This window comes from Prionailurus bengalensis, chromosome A2, assembly GCF_016509475.1.
Source record: "Prionailurus bengalensis isolate Pbe53 chromosome A2, Fcat_Pben_1.1_paternal_pri, whole genome shotgun sequence".
In the NCBI taxonomy this organism is placed as follows: domain Eukaryota; kingdom Metazoa; phylum Chordata; class Mammalia; order Carnivora; family Felidae; genus Prionailurus; species Prionailurus bengalensis.
The window spans coordinates 80,336,807-80,351,645 of record NC_057348.1 but is presented as its reverse complement, the minus strand read 5'-3'; the positions used below and the strand labels follow the sequence as shown (position 1 = coordinate 80,351,645).

Here is a 14,839-nt window from a genome sequence, read left to right as displayed (position 1 = left end):
GCACAATTATCATGAGAGAGTAATAGAATTGCCAAGTAGAATTGCAATTATTTTCAAATTAGGTGACAGGAATCTAAAGTTCTGACATGAAGCCAAACAACAATTCTCACATGGTGGCGAGGGGAAGGTAGACAGTGATTCGCTTCCAGTTCTGGAATCTTTCTGAGGTATAAACGGAACTTTCTGTGTAGTGCAGACAGCCAATGGTTGGAGGAACACACTCTTCAGTGACGAGATGCCAGTCCCTGCCATTGTTTAGAGAATACTGGAGCTGCACGCTGTGGGCGTCGCTGAAGGGCTTGCTACACCCCATGCTCATTTCAAACTGCAAGAAGGTCGATGCTGACACGTGGAAGTCCCAGGTCTCAGCATAACGAGGTTTTCCTACAAAAAAGGAAGAGTTTAATGGTAGCACATAATCGTTCTCTCTTTGCTTATTTGGCATCTGTGCTTGTAATGAACACTTTCAATAGCAAATGAAAACCATGTCTTATCTGAAGTGACTTTTTATCTCCCAATTAACTGTTGTTATTTGGGTTAGCCTAGACTTGGACATATGGCAGGCTGCTAATTTGAAAAGCGTTACCACCTTGAAGAGTCTTACATCTGCAATTCTGCAAATTATGAAACATGGGAATGTCTTCAGATAGAGATGTTTTGCTCTGCTTTCAGGAAGCCTTAGATCACACATGAAGGACATCTAACGCAGGCTGCCATTGAATGCACTGAGATGTAGTAGAGGTCAATCCAACTCCTTTTGTCCCCAAGGGTCTCCCCCAGCACAGGCAGTTATGTACACAGTTTTGCATTAGACAGTCTCCTCTTGGGTTTTAGTTCATTTAGTCCTCTAGTTAATTAAATATTCTCCCCTTATCTGGTGAAAATATATACCTATGTTTTCAGTGAATATCAGAGCAGTATCCATAGAGAGACAGTCAATGCCGACTTGACCTCCTTGTATTCGGTACCAGCTGGCTTGCAAATCTATGGAGCCATCAAATTTGTCCTGAAACCCAGTTTGAGAGCTGTCATTCATTCCTATAAGGACATCATCCAAGGCCCACTGGGCTGAATGCTTGCCTGCAATCAGATGAATAAAGGCAGTTAGAGAAGGTTTATTACAGAGCAATATGAATACCTTTATGATTGTGATTTTAAATCATATTGTCTAGAAACTGAAAGCAAATTAAGAAGCATATAGCACAATGCAGCTTTAACTGTGTGCTCTCAATGCTACCAGGAAGGGTGGGGTGAGTAGTAACTTGCCGTGTTGGGGTTGCCACCATCGAAAAGCTGTAGCGGAGGTCTTCGCCTCCCGTGGCAGGTCAATGGAAATGATCTGTGGTTCCAGAAATGACATGAAGTCCAACTCTCGAAGCAAATGCCAGAGTATGCCATTGTCATTTGAATACTGAACAACAAGCCCTGAGTTAAAAGACATAAATCCAGTTACTTGGACAGCTTTCCCAGGGCAAAAAAGGCAAGGAACAGTATTTTTTAAATGGCAAGACTGCAGCAGAAACTTCAAATTGCATCTCATAGAACGAGCGCACATTCATCTAACTTCCAAGGAATGAATTAGTAGACCTGAAGGCTCATCAATTCCTTGACAGTTTCTAATGCACCAACTCCCAGGAAATAGAGAGAAAAAACCCCAAAAAACAAAACCATAAGCTTTTTAAAAGACTACTCAGCTCTGTATGAGTGATGAGTAGGTTGGTAAGGGGGTTGTAAAAATCCACTCCAGATCATGCATTTGAATTTTAGATTCTGTCCTGAACATTACCAAGTCTCATATCATTATTATACACTCAGAAGAAATATCTCAATCTCCTCGGCACAAAATCAAGTAGTGTTTTTTTTCTGCCGAAGCACAGACAGTAAGTAAGCATGGCCCAATCTGAAATTCTATTCAACAGAAAGATCCTTTTACTGGCACTTCATACTTTGTCAGACTTTAGTTACTGAAGCTGAAATGAAGTCATTTACTAAATAGCAAAGCAGAAAATTCACTCCCCTCCAATGTTAGTTCTGTCTTCCTTTCTGGGTCACCCTTCCCCTGTTCACCCACTCCATCTACCCAACACCCCTTCACCTGTTGCCAAAGTGACATGATTTATGGACCTGCTCATTAAAGTTACGGACGACATGTGCTGCCCCTGCTACCTCTTCTGGAAACTTTTCTATTTTAAAAGAGGACATGGGGAAAGGGTAAGGTTGGATGCAAAAAAAAAAAATTGCTAATGATGAAATGGAAGGAATCAACAGGGTATCTATCTATCTATCTATCTATCTATCTATCTATCTATCCATCCATCCATCTATCCATCTATTGCTATTGATGGAAAGGGCAGATGGCTTTCCTGCATCTATCTAATTGTCTATCCCATAACTGTTCCTTAGACTGCATATTTATAATTATGATGGGGGATACTCAAGTACTTTCTGGGTATTCATAGAAATTATGTTTGGTAAAGTTGTAGTTTACAAAATACTAGTTTACAAAATACTAGTTTACAAAATACTAATTTTGTAATACATTAACCTTTTTGGAAAGTTTTAAAGTTTACTTATTTTGAGAAAGAATGCATACACACATGTGCATGAGTGGGGGAGGGGCACAGAGAGAGAGGGAGAGAGAGAATCCAAGTAGGCTCTGCATCATCAATACAGAGCCCGATGTGGGGATTGAACCCACGAATTGTGTGAACTGAGACAAAACCAAGAGTCGGACACTTAACGGACTGAGCCACCCAGGAGCCCTAGAAAATTTTAAATCATTAATGGTACATACAATAACTTTTTAATTTCTACATTATTGACTGATAGGAATTTCTTAATCCTTTTATCATGCTGAACAACTAAGAGTTTACTAAAACTAAGTTTCAGGAACTATTAGGATAAAATATAGAACCAGAAGAAAGCCTCTTAAGGCTAATTGATTGCGCATGGATTTATTGTCACCACATCTGACAAGGAATGATGCCAGGAACAACAATGACTAATATGCAAAAAATGAGAAATCTCGGGAAAATTAATCTTACCATATTTAAAATAGATATCATCATTTTTAATGAGAGCATAAAAATAGCACAAAGAAGAGGAAATCTTTGGGGAGAGAGCGTGATGTATACAGGTGTAGTTAGATTGGCAGTTAGAGCTTCAGTGGGTGGCTGTAGATGCATGTATTGGAGGAAGAGAGTCAACTAAAGTTCATGAAGAAAATGGCAGGTAGTCTGTTTCTGGTCTTTATTCTAGTTAAGTTGAGGAATGGCTGACAAAACTCTCGCCCCTAACCCTTGATGTTTGCTCAAAATATGTCCTATTGGCTTTTAATGTGATTTTGGGTGAAAGAGCGGACACTTAAAAATTTAGTTTTTCTTGTGGTTATTAATTTGTGTTGACAGGGTTTACATTTAATTAGATGAGAGAGAGAGGGAGAGAGAGAATAATTTAGACAGTCATCTGTCTGAGGGGTGACCTATTCAGAAGGTAGATTACAGTACCAGAAAGGAAGCATCATGAGAATAAAATCTCACTGGCTGGTCCTTTCTAATACCCTCTACTCAACGTATGGTCTCAGGACCAGCACCTGTATCAGCTGGGAACAGGCTTTACCTGTGGTGGTTTAAAACATGTCCACAAATTCTTTGACACTCTTCCCTTCAAAGAGTGGAGCTTAATTCTCCTTTTTGTGTGTGTGTGTGTGCCACTGGACTTAGTAACTTACACGTAATAAGCAGAATATGGTAGGAATGACAGTGCCTGACTTTTGACACTAGGCCATAAAAAGCATTGTGCTTTCTTCCTTGCTCTCTCTCATGGATCTCTTGCTCTGAGGAAAGCTAGCTGACGGGTAATAGGGGACACTCAAACAGCCAAGGGACAGGTTCACACAGTGAGAAACTGAGGCCGCTTGCCAAACAGCCATGTAAATGAGCATCTTGGAAATAGATCCTCCAACCCTGGTTGGGTCTTTAGATGACTGCCCCCCTCCTGGCTTTTATCTTGTATGCAACTTTATGGAAGATCCTGAGCCAGAGCCACCCAGCTAACCTGTTCCTCAATTCCCAACTCACAGAAATGAGAAGATAACTGATGTTTGTTGCTCTAAGCCACTCAGTCTTGGAGAAATTTATATCAACCCAGTTCTGCTGAATCAGAACCTACATTTTGAAGCTTCCTAGAGGATTCAGGTATCAATGAGAAGCATGACTCAAGGGGTCCATATTCCATTTGGTTTCTGCTTACAATCCTTCTCATCATTTGCTTTTTTAGGAGGGTCACAAGAAAGTCTAGGATTAGGGCCCAATCCCAAAGGACAATAAAGGAGTGCCTTCCAGAGAAGTATGAAGGAATGAAAGAAAGGGAAACAGCAGTATGTATACTTTATGTAAATTGTTGAGCCCCATTAGCTGTGTCATCTGACACATGGCACATCTGAAAAAAAAACCAAGCCATTTTAGCTCATCTACTGAGTGTTTTCGGCATGTACAACATTTCTCTTTTTAAATTACAACTCCATCTGCGTTCTGCCCAGTCTTATTGAAAATAGCCTAATTTTGATTTTAATTCCAAATATGTAAATTAATGCTTCAGCTTGAGTAAGTAAAAAATCTTTACTTTCATCAACTGGAAGAGATTTGTTCAAGGATTTAGGCAGATTTACATTTTAACAACCCGTTTTCCAGACAAGGCCTAGAAACGCCTGTGGGGTGTCAATTACAAGGTTAGCAATGAGTTTAAGAAAATGGCTCAAGAGCAAGTTGAGAAAAGTTGCTTGTTGCTAAAAGGATCTTAAGGGAATCTGCCCTGAGGCAACAGCACTCGTGGTCAGAGGCTAAGTGTAGAGCAGAACTTTCATGTCTATGACAAGCGGATGCTTCCCAGAATACTCTGGTCAGTTCTCCTCTTTAAAGTTCATATACACATAGGGATACGGATCTGTGATTTTCAGAAGAGTCATACACACAATTGCTACACTGTTCCAACCACCAAGTATTTTACAGTAATTTTATTACCAAGATTAAAGAAAATGTTAAAAAGTTCTACCTCTCCAATCAGGAAATAAGGTCTTGAGGACAGGACCCTGTCTTCCTCTGTAGCCCTCAAAGCTCCTGCCTGTGCCCCGGGGGCAGAGAACGTGTTCCATAAATAGTCACGTGTTTTGAACTACTTGTTATTTCTGTAGGGTGATCTTGTAAAAATTTACATAAGATTATGTCGTTGCCTGGGCTAAGAGCCCTCAGCTGGTGTCCAAGATGCATGGATTCAGACCCCATCTCCTTACCGTGGCTAGCAAGGCTCTCTGCACAACGGGACTTCTGCCCCTCATCTCCAGGAGTTCCAAGCCACACTAGCCTCCTTCCTTCCTTCCTTCCTTCCTTCCTTCCTTCCTTCCTTCCTTCCTTCATCTCTTTCTTCCTCCCTCCCTTTCTTTCTTCCTCTTAAACTATTTTTTTTAATGTTTTATTTTTGACAGACCGTGCAAAAGTGGGGGAGGGGTAGAGAGAGGGGGGGACAGAGGATCTGAAGCAAGCTCTGTGCTGACAGCAGGGAGCCCAACGTGGGCTCGAACTCATGAACCATGAGATTATGACCTGAGCTGAAATCGGATGTTCAACTGAGACACCCAGTCACCCCCACACTAGCCTTCTTTCTGTTCTCCAACATCAGAATTCTTTTCTACTGGCCTTTGCTGTTTCTTCTGACTTGGAAAACTTGCCCTGAGCTCATCCTGTGCTGCCTCCTTTTCATCCTTTAGATTTCAGTTTATTTATTTATTTATTTATTTTTTCAACGTTTATTTATTTTTGGGACAGAGAGAGACAGAGCATGAACGGGGGAGGGGCAGAGAGAGGGAGACACAGAATCGGAAACAGGCTCCAGGCTCTGAGCCAACAGCCCAGAGCCTGACGCGGGGCTCAAACTCACGGACCGCGAGATCGTGACCTGGCTGAAGTCGGACGCTTAACCGACTGCGCCACCCAGGCGCCCCTAGATTTCAGTTTAAATGTCACTTCCTCAGGGAGCCCCCTCCCAGATCACTGTATCTAAATCAAATCTCCCCATCAACAACTGGCCATCTCTTCAGGTGATTTATTTCTGTCCAGCCTGTCAATTTAACATCTTGCTTATTTCTTTTCTTTATTGTCTATTTTCTGATTCTTCTCACTAAAATGGAAGTGTCCCTATGGACGGGGCTTTTGTCTGCTCTGGTCAGGGCTTCTTCCGCTTCCGGCACTTGGTGGTTTGGACTTGGGGTCCCCTTCAACACACTGTCTCTTTCTCTCTGCCACATGGTTGGCAACACCTAGAATCTATCCATCAGCAGCTTGTCCTGCATGCTGGAATGAGGACCTCACGATGAGCCTCAATGAAAATGTAGCACTAAGGAGAAATCTTACTGTTTTAACCCACTGAGATTTAAAGGGTTGTTCCTTATTGCACCATAACCTAGCACATCTTGAATAACGTGTCACATGATTGGAGACACTGTATCCACAGCCTAGAATGGGCGTGGGTTAGAGCAGATTCTTGAATAAATCTTTGTTGAAGAGATTAGGGAATGCAAAATGGTCTGTAAAACGTTCTAAACTTTTAAAGAAACTTTTACCTCTACAGAAACTTTTACAGAAACATCTACAGATGTTTCAGTAAATATACAATCTGGATAATTACTAGACTAAAAGTACTGAGATACTCAGAAAACGTCATGAAACGTCTCAGTTAGTGGTGACATGGCCAAGGACATTTAGGATTGACCATTAGAGCTATCACTAGCTCCATGGACTCACAGGTACAGTTTAAGCCAATATGTTTTTTATTTTACGTTTTTTTTTTTAACATTTATTCATTTTTGAGAGACAGAGAGAGACAGAGCATGAGTGGGAAAGGGGCAGAGAGAGAAGGAGACACAGAATCCGAAGCAGACTCCAGGCTCCAAGCTGTCAGCACAGAGCCCAATGCAGGGCTCGAACTCACAAACCATGAGATTATGACCTGAGCCGAAGTCAGATGCTCAACCGACTGAGCCACCCAGGTGCCCCTAAGCCAATATGTTTTATACAGTCATGCCTGAGATAATAAACTTACATACTACAAAACTCTTTATGTGCCTTTCATGAGATCAAGGTTTGTAGGAGGACCCTTCTGAGAAGCCCACAGATTTTGTATTAGGGAAACTCATATTTGGGTTCCTTAAGGATCCCATCCTACTCGCAGAGCTCCTGGAGGCCACTTATATATGTTACAGGCCTTTTGCATTTTTTTCAGAACTGAACCACTGAGGCAGGAGATGGTATGGATGCCTAGAGAAGTGGAGTTCTGGGCAAGGAGAGAAGCAGTATGCAGGAGGTTAAGACATCCATTCTGGAATGTGCATCAGTGGTTTGAATCCCTGCTCATTCACTTACTGACTGCATGATCTTGGGTAAGTTGCTTGACCTGCTTGTGTCTCAGTTTCTCTATCTGTAAAATTGGACTAATAGTACCTATGGCAAACAGGTATGATGGAGATTAAATGAATTAACAGATAAAACACTTGGAATACTGCCTTGCATATATCAGGTGCTCAGGAAAAGTTAATGTTTATCCTTACCAAGAACTGCTCCTTCTACCAAAGGATGCTAGTACCCCCAGAATGTTTATGGCCAGGGTCTGATCTGCATTCAGTAAATAACACCCTATGCAAAAACTTCTAGCCCCGCACTAAATGTAAAAGTCTCTTTTTCTTCCTATTGAAAGTTATAAAGGAATTGCATTCCTTAAAACAAATAGACTCTGATAGGATCCATGAGCTTTTCAGGCTTAAGGATCTAGATGAGGAACCTAAGACATCGTGGCTCCATGCAGCTAGTCATTTAATGATGGAAAAGAGAAGAGAAAGAAAGTGTCTCAGTTTGCAAAATCCTGGCCAAACTTTGGGAAGAAAAAACACTAATGTGCCAATAGTAACTATAATTTCTATAGAAATACAGCAACTTACCTTCATTTCTAGCTCTTGGTTTGATGCAGGTAATCCCTGAAGTTTTGCTCCCAATTTGTATATAAAACTGAACGAGTCTGGTGAAAAAAACCCCAAAAACCCAAACTTCAGTTTATTCATAAATAGGTAAGTTCAGAAGAGATTTAACCTTCTGTGTTTTGACACAGAAAATTAAAAAAAAAATTCTGTAATTCTGAAATGTTACTTTTAAACACAAAGGGCATATGAAAATCAGAAGCTGCATAGATTATGTAGCAAGTTAATTCTATAAGCATTTAAAAAAGTTTCCTAACAACCATTAATTTTATTCTGCAACAACGATTTAAACAAAAGGAAACGGGTGAACTTTATTTCATTGTGACAGTCTGGCATAATTTAGTGAAATCACTGAAATGGTCATTCCTTAGATTGAGATCATACTATTCTTGGAAATTCAGGATGAAGAAAAAACTAACATTAAGAAGCCAAATGCTGCATTAGTTTAGGGCCACATAATTACTTATACTGCTGACTTAGACTTGGATGGTTTAATTTTTCACAGCTGACACTCACTCAGTGTGATGTAAATTAGCCCTCCATCCATAGTAAACCAACAGAGAGGGCCTACATGACAGGAGCCCACTGTGACAGGAAAGGGAATGAGACTGAAGGCAGAAAAAACGTGACACAGAACCCCAGATTTTAGTGAAGACAAGGCCTATAAGCTTAAAATATTTCTTCTGCTTCCCTTCTTCCGATTCTCAAATAATTTAATTGATAGTAATACAAAAAGCACAGTTTTATTTTAGGTGTGCTACTATTTCATTTGACCTTAAAACTAAGCAGTTCTTTATTTTACCAGTAGGTGTCAGTATAGGTATTTTAAATTTCAGGAGCAGTTTTTATTTTTATTTTATTATTATTATTATTATTTTTAGAGGGCTCCACACCCAATATGGGGCTTGACCTCACAACCTGAGATCAAGAGTCGGATGCTCTACCAACTGAGTCGGTCAGGTGCCCCTGGGACAGTTTTTAATAAGTGAATACAAATACACTTCGATAAACGGAATGTATCATTTTCGGACACAAAATTTAAAGTTGAAAAAAAATCCTTGCTTCACCTGGCATATATGAAAATAATATCAAATAGTCTTCATAGTAACAATGAACTTTAGACAACCAAGCTGACATACATTAGACACACAGACTTTGGTGATGTCTGTAGGCTGGTTAATGAATTGTGGTATACATTTTGCAGAAACTATTTTATTATGGAGTTGAAGTTATACTTCATTTTTAAATATCAAAATATATAGAGAGAAACCTTATTATGTAAGTCCTCAATAGGATAACAGAGTGTTTTAGGTTTGACCACAAGGCATGGTGAATCTTCATGGAGAAGTGTACCAAATAAACTATTCACCTGATACTCCTGGTGTCCAGAGGGACAGTCCTTGCTTCCCTTTTCCCGGGGCCATTGAAGTAGAGAGATTTGCCATCATTCAGTGTTCCACAGCCAGTTCCAACCTGGCCTCCAGTTATCTTATACCACAGAGGGCTGAGCTTCCCCTCAAACCTATCGAACATCTCACTGTGATTAGGGACGTTAGACACACAGGTTCCTTGTGCAGCTTCCAAGAAAAGAAATACACAAGAGAGAGGCTTTGTTGAAATCATGAAACATTAGAAGGTACATTCAGAGCCCGGGCTAAAGAAGCATTTCCACAGGTGTTAGGGGAAAGAAGCCACATGGAAATCTGTATCTCACAATTGTCTGTCTGAAGTACAGCCATCACTACTATCATTACAAAACACTATTCCACCTCTATCATTTTTTATTCCTTAGTAGAGAGACACTGGGAACCACACATTTCCATGGTTCTTGCTACTCAGAGGATTTGTGCAAACTGACAAATAGATTTTGTCCACAATAAAATGTGTTCCTTTGCTGTCCTTCTATCAGAGGATCAATAAGGAGAGTTAATCTCAGATTAAAAAAAACACACCCTTGAAACCAGGAGTGGCTGGGCACTCCACAGAAGGCCTGCAACAACATATGTTCATCTTTGGTCATGCGCCAGAAGAAGGGCAGAGCACTGAAAATCTGGGAGGAATCCTTTTGAAGTTGCCTCCAGGAAAAACTTTACAGAAAGATTTTTGAAGTTTGTAACATTTTCGCCAATTTTACTCTTTAATCTCAGCTCCCTTTTTATTTTTCCTTGTAGCAACAGCCAACGGTGCCCATGGTCAGAAATATTTCTCTTGTAAAGTCCTCTTTTGGCAGCCCTGGATTTATCATTTCTTACACTGATTTTTACTTTGCATATATAAAATTACATGCCGTATAAAAAGCAATGTAAAGAACACAGAGAGCCCCTTGCAGCCAAGTGGTCAAGGAAGAGCTTAGGTTTGAGTTCTAGAGAATGACTTGCTAGAGTTTGAAGCCTAGCTACAGCAATTCCTAGCTGGGTGACCTCGGGAGAGATACTAAGCCTCTCTGTCTTGGTTTCCTCAAATATAAACAAGGACAATAATAGTATGTACAATGGCATAGGGTTTTTGTTAGAATTCAGTGAGATGAAATGAAAAGCACTTACTATAGTGCCTCATAAAGCAGAGCCTAAAGCAATGTTAACTACTATCAGTTTACTAATAAATAAATCTCTTTAGGGAGTGAAATTGGCATTACCATGGTTTTTTCCTTAGGCAGCTCAAAACTACAGAATATCTTAGCACTTCAAGGGCCTGGGTGGCAAATTCCTACAATTAGGACTTAAAGAAGAATCATCTCAGAATCTGTTTCCTTGGAAGAAGTAACATGGCATACAGTAGCCAGAGATTAATATTTTACAAACAAACCACCAGATGCATGTCTGTGGCCTTACCGGTGTAGCCCAGGTCACAGAAACACACCCCTGAAACACAGTCCCCATGGCCACTGCAGTAGCTGGGACAAGGCTCGGATATGTACACTCCATCCAAACCAAAGGGAGGCACGTTCTTCTGTGAGCTGCTCTCCTGAATCCATCGGAATCTGGTTTTACTGTCAGGAAAAAACAAACACATGTGTTTCTTGTACCAACATTGCGTACAAAAGCACTAAAATACAGAGCAGTTCAGAAAAATTAAAAAAAGATTAATGTTTATTTGAAAGTCATGTCTTCTTGATTGGACACTTGACCTTCATAATAAGGTGTCTCTCTCACAGCTTTCTCAGCCTATTTTTCTTCTTCAGCCTGTTTTCTTTCTCAGCCTGTTTATTTCTTCTTCAGCCTAAATGTTTCAATATCAGGATTATCAAGTACAGAAGATTTTTGATGGCCAGAAATGTAATATAGGTTTTTACTTGTATATTTTCCATCTCATACTCTTTTAGTAACAGAAACCAGAAAGGCATTCCTTTCACTTAATTAGTATTTCTCCCTTCCATTGCACTAATTTTATGGGTATTTTCAGAAGAGGCCATTTAGGAATTTTTGAGACCATCAAATAGAATGCTCTTTGTTAAGACATATAAGGGGGACTCTAGCTATTTGCCACTGATGTGATTCTGACAGGAAAGAGTTAAGTTCATACTAACAATGCTACTCCTACCTGTTGGCTCCCTCTTCATCTCTCAAATTCAAATCTCTAAGACACTCATTCTGTGGACTCTTAGCAACCAGCTGGGCTGCCAGTGACCACTGGTTTCTGCCAATGAACAAAAGAGAGACCTGGTTCCAGTGCTTCAAAATCCTGGAACACCAGTGGGCTGGGCTGTTGCCCAGTGCTTCCTCCTCCACAACATTCTGGACACTGCCAAATGAACACTTGTCCCAGTTGCTTCCCAGCCTTTGCAATCCCTTCAGGACATCTCTCTTTTCAAATATATGGAAACCCATCCACATCTATAATATCACACCAGGAAAATACCTCTTCCTTCTCAGTTCTACTGACATCAGAGAAGGAAGATGGATTAGGTTACCCGGAGTCCAATTAATTTTGCTGCCAATATTTATAGACTTGTGAGTGAATCCAGTTTCTTAGTAAATAAGGGTAAAGAATCTTAAAGATTAATGAAGATTGTCAAGGATAACTATAGACAAAGTTGGTTCCTTGTCCTCTCCATTATTGTGGAAATAATACAGTAGTGTCAGAATTCATTTCTTTCTAGCTCTTCATAGCTTTGATTATTTGGCAACACAGAACCATCAACCTGGATTTTTTTCTTCATTATTTTAAGTTACCTACTCTTGGCAAATCTGCAGTATGTAACCAAAAATGTTGTTTACTAGGTAAGTGTTCAGAGATTAATCACCTATTACTGCAAGTCTTAGCACACATTCTTCAGTGTGTTAAGAGGTAGGTAAACATCTTTTATTTCCTTTGAAGCTAATTCAAAATATGTTGGTTTTATTTTTTAAGACAAAAGACAAAGCGAAAAAAAAAAAAAAGAAAAAAGAAAGAGAAAAAAGAAAATACAGTGGTGTGTCATGGACCTGGGGAAAATTCCTCCGTTTGGGGTTGTAATGTTATTTAGGTTGTGCAGATGTTTTTCCTCTCAAAGGAAGTAAATGGAATTAATGATCAGCAGCTTTTGCCAATTGCTGCCTTTAAGGAAAATGGCAAGGCTCCTGTGCTCCTCTCAAAAGACAGGTGTATCTTTTGATAAAAAGGAAAACATGCCAATTCTCTGATACAAGTCCTCTTTGATTAAAAGTCATTCTTATCTCTTCCTTTTCTATTTCTATAATACAGAGAAACAATAGATGCACAACTTCTATCCCATGGAAAGTAAGAAAGAGGTAAGAATAAGTTTCCTCTACTCTAAGTCCTCCTATTTGGGCAAGATCAGGGCATCTCTATTGACTGCCCTACTTCATGGAAGAAGCAGGCTCAGGTTGAGGCCCAGAAGCATTTAGAAGGTTGTAGATTCCCACTGTTGGGTAGATCTAGATGCTTGGGTAATTTGATAATGAATGAAGGGCAAGTGAAACACTTTCACCCATCTGTTTCTTGGGAGTCCCTATTATTTTCATAACAATAAGAGAACGAGGGTTTGGTCTGGCCAGAGAGAGGAGGCACCCCTAGGTCTAAGACTCCTATTGACCCAAGAAGCAGAGTGCACTGTTAGATATTTGAGAAGGTACAAGACCTCAGGAGCTCAGAATTAAGGAATCCATATTTAAATAAAGGAAAAACAAAACAAAACAAAATGATGAATTATTTGGCTAATAGGGTGAGTCTAGGACATGATGAATCATAGCTAAGAGTCCTAGCTGGGAGCCCATATTTCAAAGAAATAGGGCAAGACATTGTACCTCTTTTCCTTCTCTTTATCTTTGCTGGATGGCTTTTAGTTGGCAGGTGTAAACCAAAGCAAGAAAGTTTTCACCATTCATGACATCAGCCAAGTTTTGCTTCATTTAAATTTTTCCAAGTTGTGCCTGGTTCCCGATGCCTACTGCTGCTCTGTCCTACTCTCCACTGCACAGTCTTGGAACTGAGCACAAGAAATTAGCAACCTCAGGGTTGCTGGAATAAAAAGAAGGACTACTAAGAAATTAACTAAAAAACTGTCGTCATGGGGGCGCCTGGGTGGCTCAGTCAGTTAAGCGTCCGACTTTGGCTCGGGCCACGATCTCATGGTTTGTGGGTTCCAGCCCTGCATCAGGCTCTGGGCTGACAGCTCAGAGCCTGAAGCCTCCTTCAGATCCTGTGTCTCCTTCTCTCTCTGCTCTTCCCCTGCTCATTCTCTGTTGCTGTCTGTCTCTCAAGCCAGAATAAACGTTTTAAAAACAAAAAAACTGTCGTCATGGAGAGACCATCAGAAGAAGGAAAGAAAGAAATAGGCCAAAGTGAGGTGGCTGTTTCATTTCTTCTCTGAAGAAATAGGTGGTTTCTGACAGTTAAAAGTTATCTTGTCTGTTTCTTGAAATGCCTTCTAATTCTTTGCCTAAGAGCTGTTTTCTTATAATAGGATACTTGTTCATCAAACTGTTTCTGAATCTTTACTTGAAAACCTCTTTTTATACCAGCAAAAATCTACCATACCTGGGATCCCACATGCTTCTACCATGTTATAAGAGATTTGGTATGCAGAGAATTTTTTAAGTTAGTTAATTAATTCATTAATTTATTCATTCATTCATTCATTCAGACAGAGCCAGAGAGAGGTAGAGAGAGGGAGAGAGAGAGAATCCCAAGCTGGCTTTGCGCAATCAGCATGGAGGCCAATGTGGGGCTCAAACTCATGAACCATGAGATCATGATCTAAGCTGAAATCAAGAGTCAGCTGCTTAACTGACTGACCCACTCAGGTGTCCCAGGAATTTCTTGATGTGGCACCATGAATTCATCCCTCTCTCTACGTTAGGATATTCATTGCTCACTATTGGAATGGCTTTGTCAACTGAAGACTGGATAACTTTCATCCTTGGACTAGTTCTTCTCTGGGTACTGATACTACTCATATGAATATTATGGTGGAACAATGGAGAAGGTTAGTTAAAGACAAAGTACTATGCTGTCCACCTACAGAATAAATTTCCAATTGAATTTATTGCAGGAACCAGAACGAGACTGTTACCCATTCTTGTATGCAGAACCAGACCACAAGTATATCTTACTTTTATTTACTCTTCTTAAATATGAAATAAATTATAGTTTTAAAGCTATAGCTACAACAACAACAACAAAAAGAAGTAGGCCAACGTTAAGCTAATAAGCATGTCTAGATTCCACATGGTTTATCTTTTTTAAAGTAGTGGAGATATAGTCTTGAAATTATTCATGCTATTAATGTGTGTGTGCACATGTGGGAATGAGCTATCCGTGCCTTTTCAGGGAGACACAGCAGAATGCAGAATAATGATTTTTCTGAACAGCATG

At 40.1% G+C, this 14,839-nt stretch overlaps 1 protein-coding gene across 3 annotated transcripts in view; it reads right to left on the bottom strand.

Moving 5' to 3' along the window:
• Nucleotides 1-14,839, bottom strand: part of RELN (reelin) — a 533,601-nt gene that overhangs the window by 91,194 nt on the left and 427,568 nt on the right. For all 3 annotated transcript variants that reach the window (XM_043588658.1, XM_043588659.1, XM_043588660.1), the window contains exons 29-34: nt 10,855-11,012; nt 9,393-9,600; nt 7,988-8,064; nt 1,267-1,425; nt 892-1,080; nt 111-384 (exon numbers count right to left, since the gene is read on the bottom strand). In XM_043588658.1, the coding sequence (XP_043444593.1) occupies nt 111-384; nt 892-1,080; nt 1,267-1,425; nt 7,988-8,064; nt 9,393-9,600; nt 10,855-11,012 (1,065 nt within the window). The remainder of the gene's footprint in view (nt 1-110; nt 385-891; nt 1,081-1,266; nt 1,426-7,987; nt 8,065-9,392; nt 9,601-10,854; nt 11,013-14,839) is intronic.